This window comes from Panicum virgatum, chromosome 9N (assembly GCF_016808335.1).
Source record: "Panicum virgatum strain AP13 chromosome 9N, P.virgatum_v5, whole genome shotgun sequence".
Taxonomy (NCBI): domain Eukaryota; kingdom Viridiplantae; phylum Streptophyta; class Magnoliopsida; order Poales; family Poaceae; genus Panicum; species Panicum virgatum.
In genome coordinates, this window is record NC_053153.1 from 82,157,422 (window position 1) to 82,173,004 (window position 15,583).

Below are 15,583 nucleotides of genomic sequence, written 5' to 3' on the forward strand. Positions count from 1 at the left end.
TTTTTTTGGAAGAAAAAAAAGGAGTAATCACGGCGGCGTTGCCGGGCGGAGGCGAGCGAGCAGGGCAACCGCGGCGGACCGACGGGGCAACTGCGGCGGCGTTGCCAGGCGGAGGTGAGAGGCCGGGCGGGGCCGAGGATGAGGCGCCGCGGCTCCTCCGACCTCGGCGACGGGCGACGGCGCGCGGCCGGCAGTGGAGGCCGAGCGGCGGCGGCCGGTCGCTGGCGGTGGAGGCCGGAGCGACGCCGCTGCCGAGGATGGTGCTGACGGCGACCAATGGCGGGGGAATGTCGCGGCGCCGGCGAGTAGCTGGTGTTGGAGCCAGTTGAAGGTCTTTCATCTCTCGGTACAGCCCGAGGACTTGAGAGCAACTCCAGCCGAGTGACTATCCGGGTTCCTATCCGACATTTTAGACGCTCTGGGCCAAAAATCACCATCCAACGGGGCGACTATCCAGGCGACTAAAATTGGTAGCCCACCAAATTTTGGGGCAAAGCCCACAAATCTGGGGTCCCTATATCCTCCCTCTATCCCCTCTCTCTCCTCTCCCTCTCTCTCTTCTCCTCGCGGTGCTGGGAGCGAGGCGGCGGCGGCACTTCTTCTCCGGCGCCTTGCCGCCGTGTGCGTCCTCGCGGTGCTGTGCTCCCCCGCCGCCGTGGTGGAGGTGTCGGCGCGGAGGATTGGGGAGACGTGCGGCGGCGGCGTAGATCCGGGGAGCCAGACCAGCGCGGCGCGGGCCTCCTCGCCGCTGAGGCGCACGGCGAGCTCGCGGCTGCCGGCGCGGAGGCTGGCGGCGCGCGCGCGGAGCTCCTCCAGGTGCCTCCCGCAGCCGGAGTAACCAGTGAAAGCTACTAGCTGCCGCGGTCGGATCTCTGAGCTTTCGCTCGCCGTCGGTGAAGGAGAAGGCGACGGGGACGGGCTCGGCCACAGCGGCGCACCACCAAGCTGGTTGCCGTAGTTGTGCAAGGTGAAGGCCGCCGCCGGGCTGTCGAGGCGATGAGCCGCCTGCCGGTGCTGCCGGTGCAGACGCACGCTCGCCTGCATCCTTTCGAGCGCCGACGAGGCGAAGTAGCTGTGCTGCCAGGCTGGGCTCGTGAGAAGCTGGAGGCGCGTCTCCGCCCTCGGGCGCCGGCCACCGCCGAGCAGGCGCCGCTTGAGCTTGGTGTTCCAGTGGTTCTTGACGTCGTTGTCCAGCAGGAGCAGGTGAACAGGATCCAGCAGGACATGAACCTCGGCGGCGGCGGCGGGCAGCAGCCTCGTGTCGTCGTCGACGGCTCCGACGCTCACCAAGCTCGAGGAGCTCAGGGCCTACCTGCACCACCTCCAATCGGAGAAGGCCAGTTCTGATCGATTCTTCACATTTAATTTGAGCTCTTATCTGAAGGAGGAGTTGATTCCTGAATCCTGATTGATTCTTTACGATAATTATATTCTTGTTTTGAAATTTGGCAGGAGAGCCGCACCAGGAAGGTTGCGGAGCTCATGAGCTTGTTGCAGTCTTCGTCCTTGGTGCTCGGCATGGATCCCAGGGAGATCGCCGCCGCCCGCCGCGGCGACGAGCATGCCGGCGACTTCAGCGACGCCGCGATCGCGAGGCTAGCGTCGGAGATCGAGAGGCTGAGGGAGATCAAACGGAGCCGGATGGAGAAGCTGCAGGACCTGGTGGCGAGCATGCTGGAGCTGTGGAACCTGATGGACACGCCGGCGGAGGAGCAGCGGCGGTTCCAGGGCGTCGCCTGCAACATCGCCGCGTCGGAGGACGAGATCCCCGACGGTCTCCGGGACGGCGTCGGAGGAGAGGCGGCGGCGCGCTGGGGAGGAGGGCCGGCGGCGCGCTGGCGTCTGGCGGGCGGCGTGGGGGCGTCGGGGCGGCGGCGAGCGAGCGGGAGAGAGACGGGAGCGCGTCGGGAGAGAAGACAGGAGAGAGACGGGGCCCACTGGTCAGATGGATAGAGGCCCTATTTAGTCAGTTGGGCTGGAGCACACCTCTCATTTGGCCCTCTAAATTTTTAAAACTGGCCCTCAAAATGAAATATAGAGGCCCATTTTTAATCAGTCCACTGGAGTTGCTCTGATGGATCAGACCATGGTTGGCATAAGCTGTCAGCATGGTGTTGTACAGTATGGTGTCATTAGTCACCAACGAAACATCAGTGAACACACTTTCAGGAGCAGTAACATCGCCACACTTTGCATACGCATCAACCAAGGCGCTTGCCACACAGAAGTGCTTGCTGTACCCTGCCCTGACAACGAGGGAATGAATGCATCTGCATTGCCCTATCAATGCTGCGTTTGCACAAGCGTTCAGGATGGTAGCCAGGATGAACTCATCAGGCTCCTGTGTGCACTCATCTCTGAACAAATTGAAAAGGTAAAGGGCCTCATTGTTCAGGCCATGCTTCAGGAATGCAGAGATGGTGACTCCCCATGATACCAAATCCATCTTGCCAGCGTCCTCTATGACTTTCAGTGAACCCTGAACTGAACCAAGGGCTGCCTTTACTTTGATTAGTGAAGTCGAGACGCACTGACATGAAGCAAACCCATATTTCAGAATACATGCGTGGATCTGCTATTCTGCTCATGGTTTCTTGAGTCGTGAGCTTGTTGGAATGCAGACAAAACAGCTGGATAGGTGAACTCATCTGGTCTTGATCCAAAGCAGAGCAAGCTGCGGAAGAGCTTCATTACATCTTCAGGACTACAGTGCAGACCATAACCTGCAATCATCTCGTTCCATGTCATAATATTTCACATTTGGTACGCCCTTCTGTCCTCATCCTTGCTCTTGTGTGAGAGTGTAAGCGAGACAGGTTTTTACAGTTCTATGTAACTTCCTGATTTCGGCTATTTTTCATACAAAAACTGCCAGATCAATGATTGGATTATCACGTGGACAATTCAAATTCAACGAAAGCGGTTGACTTTATATCAAAAAGAGGTAGGCATTGTATTGCGTGATGGTGAACTTTACTTGTACTCCGTACTATTTTTTATTAGCAATCTGTTTAGGTGTGGAGATGACTGTTTTTAATTAGGATCAAGATGCATGTACACTACTTCTAAATATCTATCTGATGTTCTTTTATAATGAGCCGCTACTTGATTTCAATAAAAAGATACTATAAAAAATTCAAAATAAGGATATCCGCTTTGCCCGTAGCAACGCATGAACATTTTTCCTTCTATATCAATTTTTGGTCGGGCACCAAATGCAAATTACTTCCAGATGTCATCATGAGAAAATTATCAATTGCTTATGTTATGTTGATTTATGATGCACCATCTATAAAAATGAAGGTACATATTCATAGCGTCCCGCAGCAACGCGCGGGCATTTTTTCTAGTGAGTTTAATAGTAGCTTGGATATCTTTATTCCGAGCACAAGAATGATAACACTAATCATGTCAAAACCAAATGATAATCCTGATGGCACGCTAAGTGTCGTGTCGACAATCCTGATCGCCAATAATCAACCTAATGATGGTAACAAAACAAGATTTTTCATGCGTTTCCAAATTCCGGACCGTAAAGTATGACCGAAGAAAGAAAGTATGACCGGGGAAAGAAAATATGTAAAAATGAACACTCTCTTGGTTCTCCCATAAGTATATGGGTGCACTAAATATATTATTATTTCACATAGCACCGTTGACTTCGTTACAATAATGACACCTTCTGATGTATGTGTCTTTTATTATTGACGATCGACTTCATCCTTGGGTACTCAACGAGACGACGACGGTGACGGGGGGCATATGGGATTACAGGCGGGGCACTTAGCCCTGCATTCGCCCTTGGTAAGATAGCAATTTTTAGCCTCATATGGATCCCCGCAGCAGTAACAGTCCTTCCAACTAGGGCCGAAGTATTTGCACTGCATTGGGAGGCACCATATGATTGTGACCTTGCCCTCGCCTAACCATGATGTTGAGTTGACAGCACCACCAGCAGTAGCACTTCCCCCAGCAGCCTCCAGATGACGACCTGCTTCATTCCATAGATGATCTTGTTCGTTCATATGTATTTATGTGATCCATCATGAAATCTAATTGATTACGAAGAAGCAATAAATAAAAATATACAAAACTTACACTCTGCAGGCGATCCGATGAGCAGGGTCAGCATTAGCATTGTCATCACATCTCTCAACAGGCTTGCCATGATAGACGACGGAGGCCTATTCTGTTGCTTTTGAAATATTACTATATATATGCTTATGCTCTCCTGAGATTTTTTTGACTAATAATCTATCAAATCGAAAAGAGTCAACGACGAAGAAGCCATCGACGGCCCTAGACTTCGTGGCTATATATAGGGTACGTGCATATGCCAGGAATATGGATGGAGTCCCTGTTGGATTCATTTGGCCTTGGCCTATTTAAACTCAATTAAATCCGAATTAATTCAGGCACACTATCAATGTTAGGAGATACCAATATTGCAAGTAATTCAAGAGGACCAAGCCGTGAGGTGTTTCAGCTGTTTAAAAGAATTGATTTTGTCAATTAACCAGCTAATAAGACACATGCATGTTACTATTCAATTTATGGATATTATGTGGGTCAGTTTTGGTAACTGACGTGATGATGTCCATCAATTGCTATTAACGTCAAAATTGATTCTCCTGATTTCCTTGAGCAGTAACGTCAAAATGGGTTCTCTTGATTTCCTTGAGCACATATAGGAACGAGTGCTTCTTCTCCTATAAGTGATACGTGAGACGTGAGACATCCCTAGAGCTATTTTCTTCTCCTGTTGCTGCACTCGAGTATTCCCATGGCTAGTTTCTGCACGCACAGAACCGGTGAGAGCAGGGCCTCCGGAACCACGCCCGCATCTGCGACACCTGCTCGGGTGCGATCAGGATTTTGGGGAGCACGATTTCGCGCGACTGCTCACTTTCGTTCGTCTATGTCACGCGTACAACTACTTCCCGGCTATCGACGAGATCGTGATCTTTACGACTACTTCCTGGCGTCCGTGGATTAAAAATAACATGAATTTAACTAATTTTCTAACAGTCCCATGATTTATTTTGTAAGTGTATTTGGAAAATATGGAGATGGAACTAAAGATTAGAATTTGCACGATCGCATATATACATATATACACACACACTCTCTCTCTCTCTAGCCAGCCATAAAATAGCTTATTTTGTGTCCAGGCCAATTGATGCACCAACCAAGCGCATCCGGCTCCAGAATCACGGATCAACCGTGCTTACTTAATGCCTTAATGGTTGCTGACCCTCCCGAGGTGACGATAATTCCATCTGGCACCAAATCAGCAGGGAGCACTCCTGCCATTAATATCAGCACGAAATCACCGTTTGATGCAGCTTCCTATATCGGTACGTCCTGGCAAGCTACCGTCCATATCTGCATTCAAGTGTACCATATAGGGTTACGAGAATACATGTATGCATTACGAGAATAAAGAGCCCATCGTGTATATATAGGAGAAACTAAGAACGATTAACTAGCTAGATGTAATAGTAGGGCACAGTGACAAGAAATAGTTACGATAATGCAAACGACTCAACTTGATATTTAGGATGGATAATTACCTTAATTAGATGTAAACCTGTTTGCATAAACCGGTTACTATATATAATGATGAGACATATTTACCATGAAATAGGTATATGATAGTTCGAATGGTTGAGTCACTATATATCATTTTACCACAATTTGACACCAAGCCTGGGGAACAAACACTTTAATCAGGAGACTAAATTTACCATGAAAATAGTTACGTACGATGGATTAGCATGATGATTAGGATGGGGAGTTACCATAATTCTGTGAAAAGCCTTTGTTCCAAGGTACCGATAACTATAATGATGAAACAATTATCATGAAGCAATCACAACAAAATGATCTACGGCAATTGTATGATGACGAAGTTACTACAAATGATACCTAATTTATTAGAATCAGAGATGTACAATAATACGACACTTTCAGTTCTGTACAATATTTATACAATGAGTTACGACAATAGGAGAGAGAGAGGGAGAGAGAGAGAGAGTAGGCCATAGTAACTTGATAGTGCCACTTCGGTAATTGCGTATTGTCATGTATGTAAGTTCTCGTGAAGGTTAACCATAGACAAGCAGCGGCGGATGCAAAGGGGGGCGGGGGGCTCCAGCCCCCCCTAAAGCAAATAATTACACTAAAATTACTGTAGCAAAATATTAAATCACCATTAAAATTTTATACAAATTAACAACTTCATTGATTCAGCCCCCCCTTCTTCTCCATCCTACCTCCGCCACTGTAGACAAGGGCATAATGTCTAGTGAAAACATAATTTAAAATGGCAGCAGGCATAATTCTAGTAAAGACACTAGAAACTGGGGCGCGCCTTTGGCGCGCCAGCTTGGGCTGGTATAGTAGATGACCTGTGAGTAGTATTAGCGTAGGCTATGTCTAGAGGATTATACAATTGACATGGAGGTGGGGATTAAGTGGACAAAGAAAGCGATGATGGAGTCCCGGAGATCTTAGTTGTAGGTTTGGGAATTTTGTAAATAGAATTTATGTTGTAATTGTAAAAAGAAAGATTTGTACATTTTTTCTTAAGCTGGAAGCTTAATATAAATGCGAAAACGGGAGAGTTCAAGCTAGAATCATGAAAGTTAGCAATCTGTAGACACGTGATGGTATTTTTTTAAGAAATTAGGGGTAAATATTTATGTGAACGAATTATGAAAATATTTTTTAATTTAAAATTTTGTTGTGTAGCAGGGATTTAGATTTTCAAATTTTGAGTGATTTTTTGTATTCAAAACTTTTTGACATAAAAATATTTCAGTGTCCGAATCATAGGTAGAATGGATTTCATATAAGCATTGGTGTGAATGAATTGTGGAAGTGTTTTGAGTTTAAAAATATGCTCTGTAATAAAGTTGTATATTTTGAAATGTTAAGCAAATTTTATGTTGGACACGTTTTGGTTCGAATGTGTCTTGGTAGTCGAATACTATGTATAGTGTCGCTAGTGTAGAAGTAATGAATGAAACGGATTGTTACATAATTTAAGTAATATTCGAGGGTATTTCGAAGAAAATTCTTGAGAGAGGAAAAAGACGGCGGGTTGTATTCCAAGGAAGTTAGGGGATTTTTTTTGCAAAATGTCCTAAGTTCGAGGACTTTTTTTCGAAATGACTGGGAAACGCAAGATCTGGTATTCCAAGGAAGTTCGAGGACTTTTTTGCAAAACGGCCTAAATTCGAGGACTTTTTTGCAAAATGTCGAGGGCTTTTTTGCAAAATGGCCTAAGTTCGAGGACTTTTTTGCAAAATGACCGGGAACTTTTTTGCAAAATGTCCTAAGTTCAAGGACTTTTTTGCAAAATGTCGAGGTTTTTTTTGCAAAATGACCGGGAAACACAAGATCTAGGCCGTCCGCCCGGCCGATCCGACGGCCGGGAATTGCGGGCGACGTGGCGCAATGCCGTGGCCGAGCTTGGGCCGCGTTTAGAAGTATAGAGATAAGGGCGTTGATTCTAGTAAATCACTTACAATTATTTTTTTTAAAAAAAAAAGAGGATAACCAAATACAAGAAGTATAAAATCTAGTAACTTGACCTAGGCCATCGTGGTAAATGAATTGTTTATTGCTTTACAAATTGTTTAACTTTTGAAATAAAATTAGACAGTCAACCTAGTTTTTTATTCTCGTAATCGACATTTGCAAGTACGTACATGTAACCAAAAGTGCATCGCGGCATGTGGTAACCTGCATGTACTCTGCACATGCATGTATCTGGACGGTTCGTTACGCAATATTGCTCCCAGCAGCTCCTCCTTGTTTGGCGCTGTGCCGCTGATTACGCCGTGAACTAATGACCGTTGTACCATTCGTCCGTTCAGTTCGCTCGGTGGCTTTGCCTACGGGCCGGATTAGCAGGTGGTCAATTGGGATGCGCCAGGTGACCTGGCTATAGAATAAGCTATTCTATGGCCGGCTATAGAGTATACTCTTTACTCACCACTTCCTTTACTCATTTAATCCTTTGGAATTTCGTTGGGCGCTAGCAAATATTATAATGCGACGTGAGAGTTTCCTCTTATGTGTAACTTTCTAAAAAAGTAAAGAAATTTCCATACACAAGCGTTTCCATAATGTGCGGAAGTAAATGCATATACCGGCCTGATCTAATACTCCGCCGTGGCTCTCCTAAGAAAACAAATCATCTTTTTCATGGAAGTACACACGCGTGTATCTGTGGACACGGATATACGTGGAGGGCTTTTAGATGCCTTGAATATATACCAGTGTTTTTTTTAACATTTGCATATATACCACTGGTGGTGACATATATATATATATATATATATATATATATATATATATATATATATATATATATATATATATATATATAGTAAAGAATAAGGTATTTGTTTCAAAGGGCAAAAACATTTATACCCCTGTTTTGCAGCCGAATGGTGATTTTGCCTCATTTTTTAAACTTTGTGATTTTACTCCTGCTATGTTAATTTTTGGACAATCGGACAACTCTGCCCATGCACTTTTACACATTTTTGTTTATTATGACAACTAGAAAAAAAATACACGTGCGTTGCTACGGGCAATATATAGATTATTATGTTGAATATTTATAAATCTTATTTACAAATTACATCTTTCGTTCTATGCAAGAACTCAGCACACTGATTGATGCAATTTTGCAATACCAGTGATAGCAAAATTAGCCAAAAGACAGGCATTCCAAATTCCAGGGGTCGATCATTACGTTCTCATCTAGTTCTTGCGGCTAAACATTGAAATTAAGCTCCAGTTTGCATCATCTTCAAATTATGAGAATCTAGATTGTAGATTCTGAGAATGGAGTCCTTTTAGTTCCCTGGATTTTAATCTTCATAGTAGATTTGTTGTGAAAGACAAATGTATATAATGCCCCTCATCCCTGATCTCTTATTTCTTTGTACAAGCAAATAGTTCACATCCTGTTGCTTTTCAGATAGATTATGCTTACATCCTGACGTCAAAAAGAAAAAGATGCATAGTACAAATATACCATACAAAATATACACATGTCCTGCCATTATTTAATTATTTTCTGGTAGACAGACAACGTAAAGTATACTTTCATACATATAGTTGTAGGAGATATTTTACCAAAGAAAAAATGGTAAGCCCGGGGATATGTTATAGTTGTAGGAGGACCTGACTACCTGAGGGGTCGTGGCGGGCGCGTTGTCGTGGCCAGAGAGCAACTGCAACAGGAGCCCTCAAATCAAGGCCCTATCTGTTATTTGGGGGCCGGCTCCTATCTCTCGGCTCCTAAATCTTGCTTCGAGGTCCAGCAGCAGCCATTATCTCAAAGCCCCCATCTATTTATCTCCTTTATTTTTTTGGAAGAAAAAAATTAAAAAAAAGGAGTAATCACGGCGCCGTTGCCGGGCGGAGGCGAGCGAGCAGGGCAACCGCGGCGGACCGACGGGGCAACTGCGGCGGCGTTGCCAGGCGGAGGTGAGAGGCCGAGCGGGGCCGAGGACGAGGCGCCGCGGCTCCTCCGACCTCGGCGACGGGCGACGGCGCGCGGCCGGCAGTGGAGGCCGAGCGGCGGCGGCCGGTCGCTGGCGGTGGAGGCCGGAGCGACGCCGCTGCCGAGGATGGTGCTGACGGCGACCAATGGCGGGGGAATGTCGCGGCGCCGGCGAGTAGCTGGTGTTGGAGCCAGTTGAAGTTCTTTCATCTCTCGGTACAGCCCGAGGACCTGATGGATCAGACCATGGTTGGCATAAGCTGTCAGCATGGTGTTGTACAGTATGGTGTCATTAGTCACCAACGAAACATCAGTGAACACACTTTCAGCAGCAGTAACATCGCCACACTTTGCATACGCATCAACCAAGGCGCTTGCCACACAGAAGTGCTTGCTGTACCCTGCCCTGACAACGAGGGAATGAATGCATCTGCATTGCCCTATCAATGCTGCGTTTGCACAAGCGTTCAGGATGGTAGCCAGGATGAACTCATCAGGCTCCTGTGTGCACTCATCTCTGAACAAAGTGAAAAGGTAAAGGGCCTCATCGTTCAGGCCATGCTTCAAGAATGCAGAGATGGTGACTCCCCATGATACCAAATCCATCTTGCCAGTGTCCTCGATGACTTTCAGTGAACCATGAACTGAACCAAGGGTTGCCTTTACTTTGATTAGTGAAGTCGAGACGAACTGACATGAAGCAAACCCATGTTTCAGAATACATGCGTGGATCTGCTCATGGTTTCTTGAGTCGTGAGCTTGTTGGAATGCAGACAAAACAGCTGGATAGGTGAACTCATCTGGTTTTGATCCAAAGCAGAGCAAGCTGCGGAAGAGCTTCATTACATCTTCAGAACTACTGTGCAGACCATAGCCTGCAATCATCTCGTTCCATGTCATAATATTTCTGACACTGAGATTACTGAAGAAGCCATAAGCAGAGTGGAGCAGACCACATCTAGACAGCATGTTGATGACCGCATTCGCTACAAGTAGTTTCTCAGAGTAGCCATGACGATAGGCAAGTCCAAAGATCTGAAGACCGAGGGAGGTGTTCTCCTTAGCACCACAGAGCCTCAGCATGACAGATAATGTAACTTGGTTAGGTTTACAACCATATAGTGACATGTCGACAAAGCAGTCTGTAGCTGCCTTCACTTCCTCATCATTGGCAAGACCGGAAATTACCGTGTTCCAGGAGACAGTGTCCTTTTGCCGAATCTTACCAAAGATAGCTATGGCCATTGTAACACCTCACGTGTTAATTCCTAGTAATTAGGAGTAATCATGTTTTTAACATCGTCATTAACACTAACCGTGCATGCATAAAATGTTTTTAATTACATTTTGCTAGCTTGTTAACACATGAAATGATGACTATTTTTCAAATCCAATAAAACATGTTTTAAAAATAACTTTTAAATTTTTGTTCAAATAAACTTTTGCCTAAAAACAAAGGTTTAGAGTTTTATCCTGTGAACAACTTTCATATTGGTGGATTTTGATGTTGCTATGCAAAAAGTGAAGAAAACTTTTAATTTTGCTTTGAATAGGACATTAATGCTTTGGTTTTAACATTTCAAATTTTAAACCATGATTTGATCTTCAAATGAAGTTTTGCCTAAAACAAAAGTTGGAGGAAATCAAATTTTGAACAACTTTCATTCTTAAAATTTTTCGAGTTTCTATATGAAATTTTGAGTTTTGGACGGTCAAAATCGAGCTAAGTTTCGTTGAACCATTTTCTCCCTCTGTTCACAGCTTCCGGCGCCCATGCCGCACGCCCATGCCAGCGACGACTCCACGCGTCGGCGATCCTCGGCCTCCGCTCGAGCGCGTCCTTGTCCTCTCCCCGAGGCCACGTTGCCCTTGCGCCTTTCCTCTTCTCCTTCCTCGAGCTCGAGACGAGCAGAGACGAGCGGAGCGCCGTCGACGTCGCGCCGACCACCCCTCGCTTTCCCGCCCCGTTTCCACTCCCCAGAGCCGATTCGCCTCGCCCCGAAACTCCGCAGCCTCTCCACGAGCCCGACCGAGCCTCTCCCCGGCCGAATCGGCCCGGCGCCGCGCCATGGCCGCTACGGCCACGAGCCGAGCGCCAAGCCGCCGCTCCCCTGCTCTGCCGCTGTCGCCGTCGCCGGCCACCCCAAACTCATGTGCCGCGCCTCTGCGAGCCACTGCGCGCCGCGGATGCCCTTTGCCAGGCTGATCTCCGTGCCGCTCCGCTGCGCCGTCGACCGGCCTCGACGCTGGCAAGAACGTCGCTCGCCATGGCTGCCGTTTGCCCTGCACGTCGAGCCCTTCCTCCGGTTCTCCTCCGCCCGAATCAAGGCCGTGGTGAGCTCCCTCTCGACGCCCTCATCCTCCCTGGCCCCTTCCCCAACCTACATCGGCTGCCCCCTCACCGAAATGACCGCGCCCTCGCAGCTCGAGCTGCTGCTCCGCCGCTGCCCCCCTACAGACCACCTCCGACTCCGGCTCTTGCTTCAAATCGGCCCTAGGAGAGCCCCTTGTGCTTCCCCACCACCCCACTGCAGCCGCCATGGCCTCCCCTTGCCAAACCGAGCTCGTGAGCACCTCCTCTGTTCCAACTTCACGTGGAGGGCCTCGTGCAGCAATTCAGACAAATGCAGGGGGGTTTATGCACTGTCATAGACTCATAGAAATAGTGTTTCAGGGACCAAATCGCTTGAAACTTTGAAAATGCATAGTAAATAGTAGAAAAATCGTGAAATAGCAAATTAATATGTTTTGGAATCCTTGTGAGAAGATCTGTGCAGTAGAGGTATAAAAGTTTATGTGTTAGTAGAAAAATATTGCTCTCGATATTTATCTATGTTTGTTAGACATAAATTCATATATTTAGTTGTACTACTCAAATTGCTATGAAATTTTTATGGTAGGCTCTTCTTGTGAGGTGTGTGCTGTGGTAAAAATTTCAAGCTGATTAAGTGCAGTATGACCGAGTTCTTGAATTAACTTGTTAAATGCTTAGTACATAGAAATGTATAAAAATAGAAAATGTATTTCCATTGCCCTTGGATGATGTTCTTATGCCTTCTAAACTTTTAACATGGCCATGTGCTTATAGAAAATGTTGAGTTTTGCATTTATCTAGCTCTCACATGCTTAACTTAAACTAAAATTTGTTTTGTCGGTAGTAATTAGTTTATAAAGCATGTGCATGCAATATTTATACAGCATCCTAGTCTTTGCATGTGTAATCCACCATAAAAGTTTCATGATCAGAAGAGGTGTGCATGTTGTAGATCTTTAATTGGTTAGTTTATCTTGCTATTGTGTTACTCATGTGTAGATCTTGTTAACTTTTGAGAACCAGTTTATTGGTTAATTTTGTTAGCTTGCTTGTGTTGGCTTGTTAAGTTAAATGGTCTTGGTGTTCGCTCATGCTTTTTTTTTTTACTTGCTAGTTAAATAAAGTTCTAATCTAACCCTTCTTGCTTTACATGTTGCTTGGCTTTTCTAAATGAGTTTAGTAATGCTTTTCGAAAGGAAACACTTCAGGCTAAAATACTTAAATGAACTCTCGTGTTGCAGCACCAACTCTTTTGCCTTTTGAGTTTGTTTGTTGTGTTTACTCGATAAATGATTGTCCAGTCCTGTCTTTCCTTTAATTGCATTGCATTTGCATTGTTGCATATCATCTAGGTACGCTAAATGTGCGACACGTGGAACCGGAGGGCAATGTTGAAGCCGAGCCAGAAGATGGTGCACGGGTGGACTAATCCAGAAGACGGAAGGACCGACTGGAGTGCATGCTTGGACTGGGATGATGTCAAGCCGGTGCAAGACTACAAGCTAACTGACTTTGTGTCAAACCCAGGCAAGCCCCAGAGCATAACCCCTAATTTGAGTGTTCAATGTTTATTTAAGTATTTGTGCATTTACGTTTTTAGGAGTTGTATGGAACCCTAGTATGCATGTTTCTCCCTAGGTACCTTTGAGTCTATACTAGTATACATGTGTCGTTAGTATTGCCATGCTTAACTAGGATCCGGTAGAAGTCGAGTGATTGCTGTCACTCGCGAGCTATAGGTTTTTGTTATTTATGGAAAAGTGGCTTGAGAATGAATCCGTGAGGAAAGAAAAAAAATGGAGACCGGGCAGAGAGGAATTGGATTACGGATATGAAATGTTTGGAAAGTGGACCTCCGCCTGTGTCGATTGAGGACCGTACCGTTGTTGGCCCTGATGACCGAGGATTGAACAGTAGTAACCACATACCGGAAGTAGGAGGTAGTCGAAACCGGTAAACTGTGTACCACTTTACGACGATACTCTGAATTCCATCCTGCTACGCTGGGCGTGGGATGATGGCGGGTGTTGGATTGGATGTCGCCTCCGGGTTCTCTGGGAGTTCGCTGTGAGGGGCCCTTCACCTGGGTTTTAGCAGGCGTGGTTCAGATGTCGTGGTAATGATGGAAACAGCTGACGCGTGTGGCCCGGCGTGGTTTGCATGTGTCGTGTGAGTTAGGTCCACCTTGCAAGGTTAAATCGGATCGATTCGCCGTGACTCGCGGATATGAGAGTCTTGGTCACTGCGTCACATCGTAGTAAAGAAGTGGAATAAGAATTGAAAGACGAGGATGGAATATATGTTTATGATACTCTTGGAAAATATAATATGATGTACCATGTTTGCTCAAGATGTTTATGCAAACCTAGTTGATATTTGTACATTAAACTTGAGCTAAAATATTGAAAGCAAGGATCCACCATTAGTAGCTTTGAGCAAAATAACTCCAGAGCCAAAAAGCTTTGCATGTCTAGGAGTCGGCTAAGTATATACCACTAGTCGGGTAAGTCTTGCTGAGTATTAGTATATTCAGGGTTTGTTGTTATCATGTTTTCAGGTAGCTGCTGCTGGTTGGAGCTAACTAGGATTCACATCGGTGGGCTCGATGTGATGTCCTCACGTCATCGTAGTTATCGTTGTTTTTCTAAACTAAACTTCTATTTGTTTTCTGCTGCATTTTGAACTCTGATATTTTATGTAAATTTGTTTACAAAACTCCGCATTATAAATTAAATTTGAGAACTTTTATCTGCTTGTAATCATCTGTGCTCGTCTTCGTGCGAGACTTCCAGTGTTTTCGATCCTTAACCCAACAGGCTGCCGGATTACATCATTTTAAGTGCATGACAACTAGATTAACAATTAAGATGATAGTTAGCGTATTTAAACCGGTTTAATTTGGGCGGTTCTGGAACAGCCATGTCCTGCTGTCCTGTTCTGAAGTACATATCAACAAGCGCGTTCATCACTGAAGTACTGGATTCGAACCTGTTGTGGATGCCAAGACCATGTAGCTGCCGCCCAAAATTTAACTCGCTGTTGATCGAAGAAGCCTTTACAGCTGAAATATAGGTGAAAACATCAGGCGTTATTCCACAGCGATGCAGCTGAACCACTGTCCTCATCGCATCACATGCGTATCCATTCGAGATATAAGCCTCCAACATCGCGTTCCAGCATGCCAGGTCTCTGAAAACAATGCCTGCAAACACGTGCTCCGCAGCAGCAGTACGCCCATGCCTGGCATACATTAGCATCAACGAGCTTCCCACATAAGGATTGGCATCCAGGCCAGCTTTGACAGCGAGGCCGTGAACGGAAAGGCCGAGCCTGGCATTGGCCACCGCTGACTGGCAACAAGCACCGAGCGCGCATGCGAGAGCGAACTCGTTGGGGCAGAGGCCGTTGCCGAGCATGGAGACAAACAGCTGGAGGCCCAGGTCAGGCGCGGCGTTGCGCACGGAGCCGGACACCATGGCGGTCCAGGAGACGAGGTTCCGGTGCGGCATTTCGTCGAACACGCGGAGCGCGCCGGCGAGGTGGCCGCGCCTCTTGTAGAAGATGAGGAGGTAGTTCGTGGTGAAGGTGTCGGCGGACACGCCGAGCTTTATGCACTATGCGTGGAGCCCTGAGCCCGTGGCGAGGGATGGTGGAGAGGTGAAGGAAGACGAGGAGTAGGCGATGGAGGAGAGGGCATGGGCGATGGCGAAGGGGTCCCTCTCCCTGGTGGGAGTGGGAGTGGG

At 46.4% G+C, this 15,583-nt stretch overlaps 2 protein-coding genes across 2 annotated transcripts; one reads left to right on the top strand and one right to left on the bottom strand.

Moving 5' to 3' along the window:
- The first annotated feature begins 616 nt into the window (after window positions 1–616).
- Window positions 617–2,055, top strand: LOC120691398 (65-kDa microtubule-associated protein 3-like). Its single transcript, XM_039974454.1, has 2 exons — window positions 617–1,336; window positions 1,453–2,055. Exon 2 carries the CDS (start codon window positions 1,483–1,485, stop codon window positions 1,951–1,953), a length of 471 nt encoding a protein of 156 aa, XP_039830388.1. The 5' UTR covers window positions 617–1,336; window positions 1,453–1,482; the 3' UTR covers window positions 1,954–2,055.
- LOC120689448 (putative pentatricopeptide repeat-containing protein At1g56570) lies at window positions 1,967–15,457 on the bottom strand. The gene is made up of 5 exons (XM_039971714.1): window positions 14,756–15,457; window positions 11,762–11,765; window positions 9,598–10,761; window positions 2,629–2,723; window positions 1,967–2,530 (listed from the first exon to the last, which is right to left on the bottom strand). Exons 1-5 carry the CDS (start codon window positions 15,347–15,349, stop codon window positions 1,967–1,969), a joined length of 2,421 nt encoding a protein of 806 aa, XP_039827648.1. The 5' UTR covers window positions 15,350–15,457.
- Window positions 15,458–15,583: the final 126 nt, after the last annotated feature.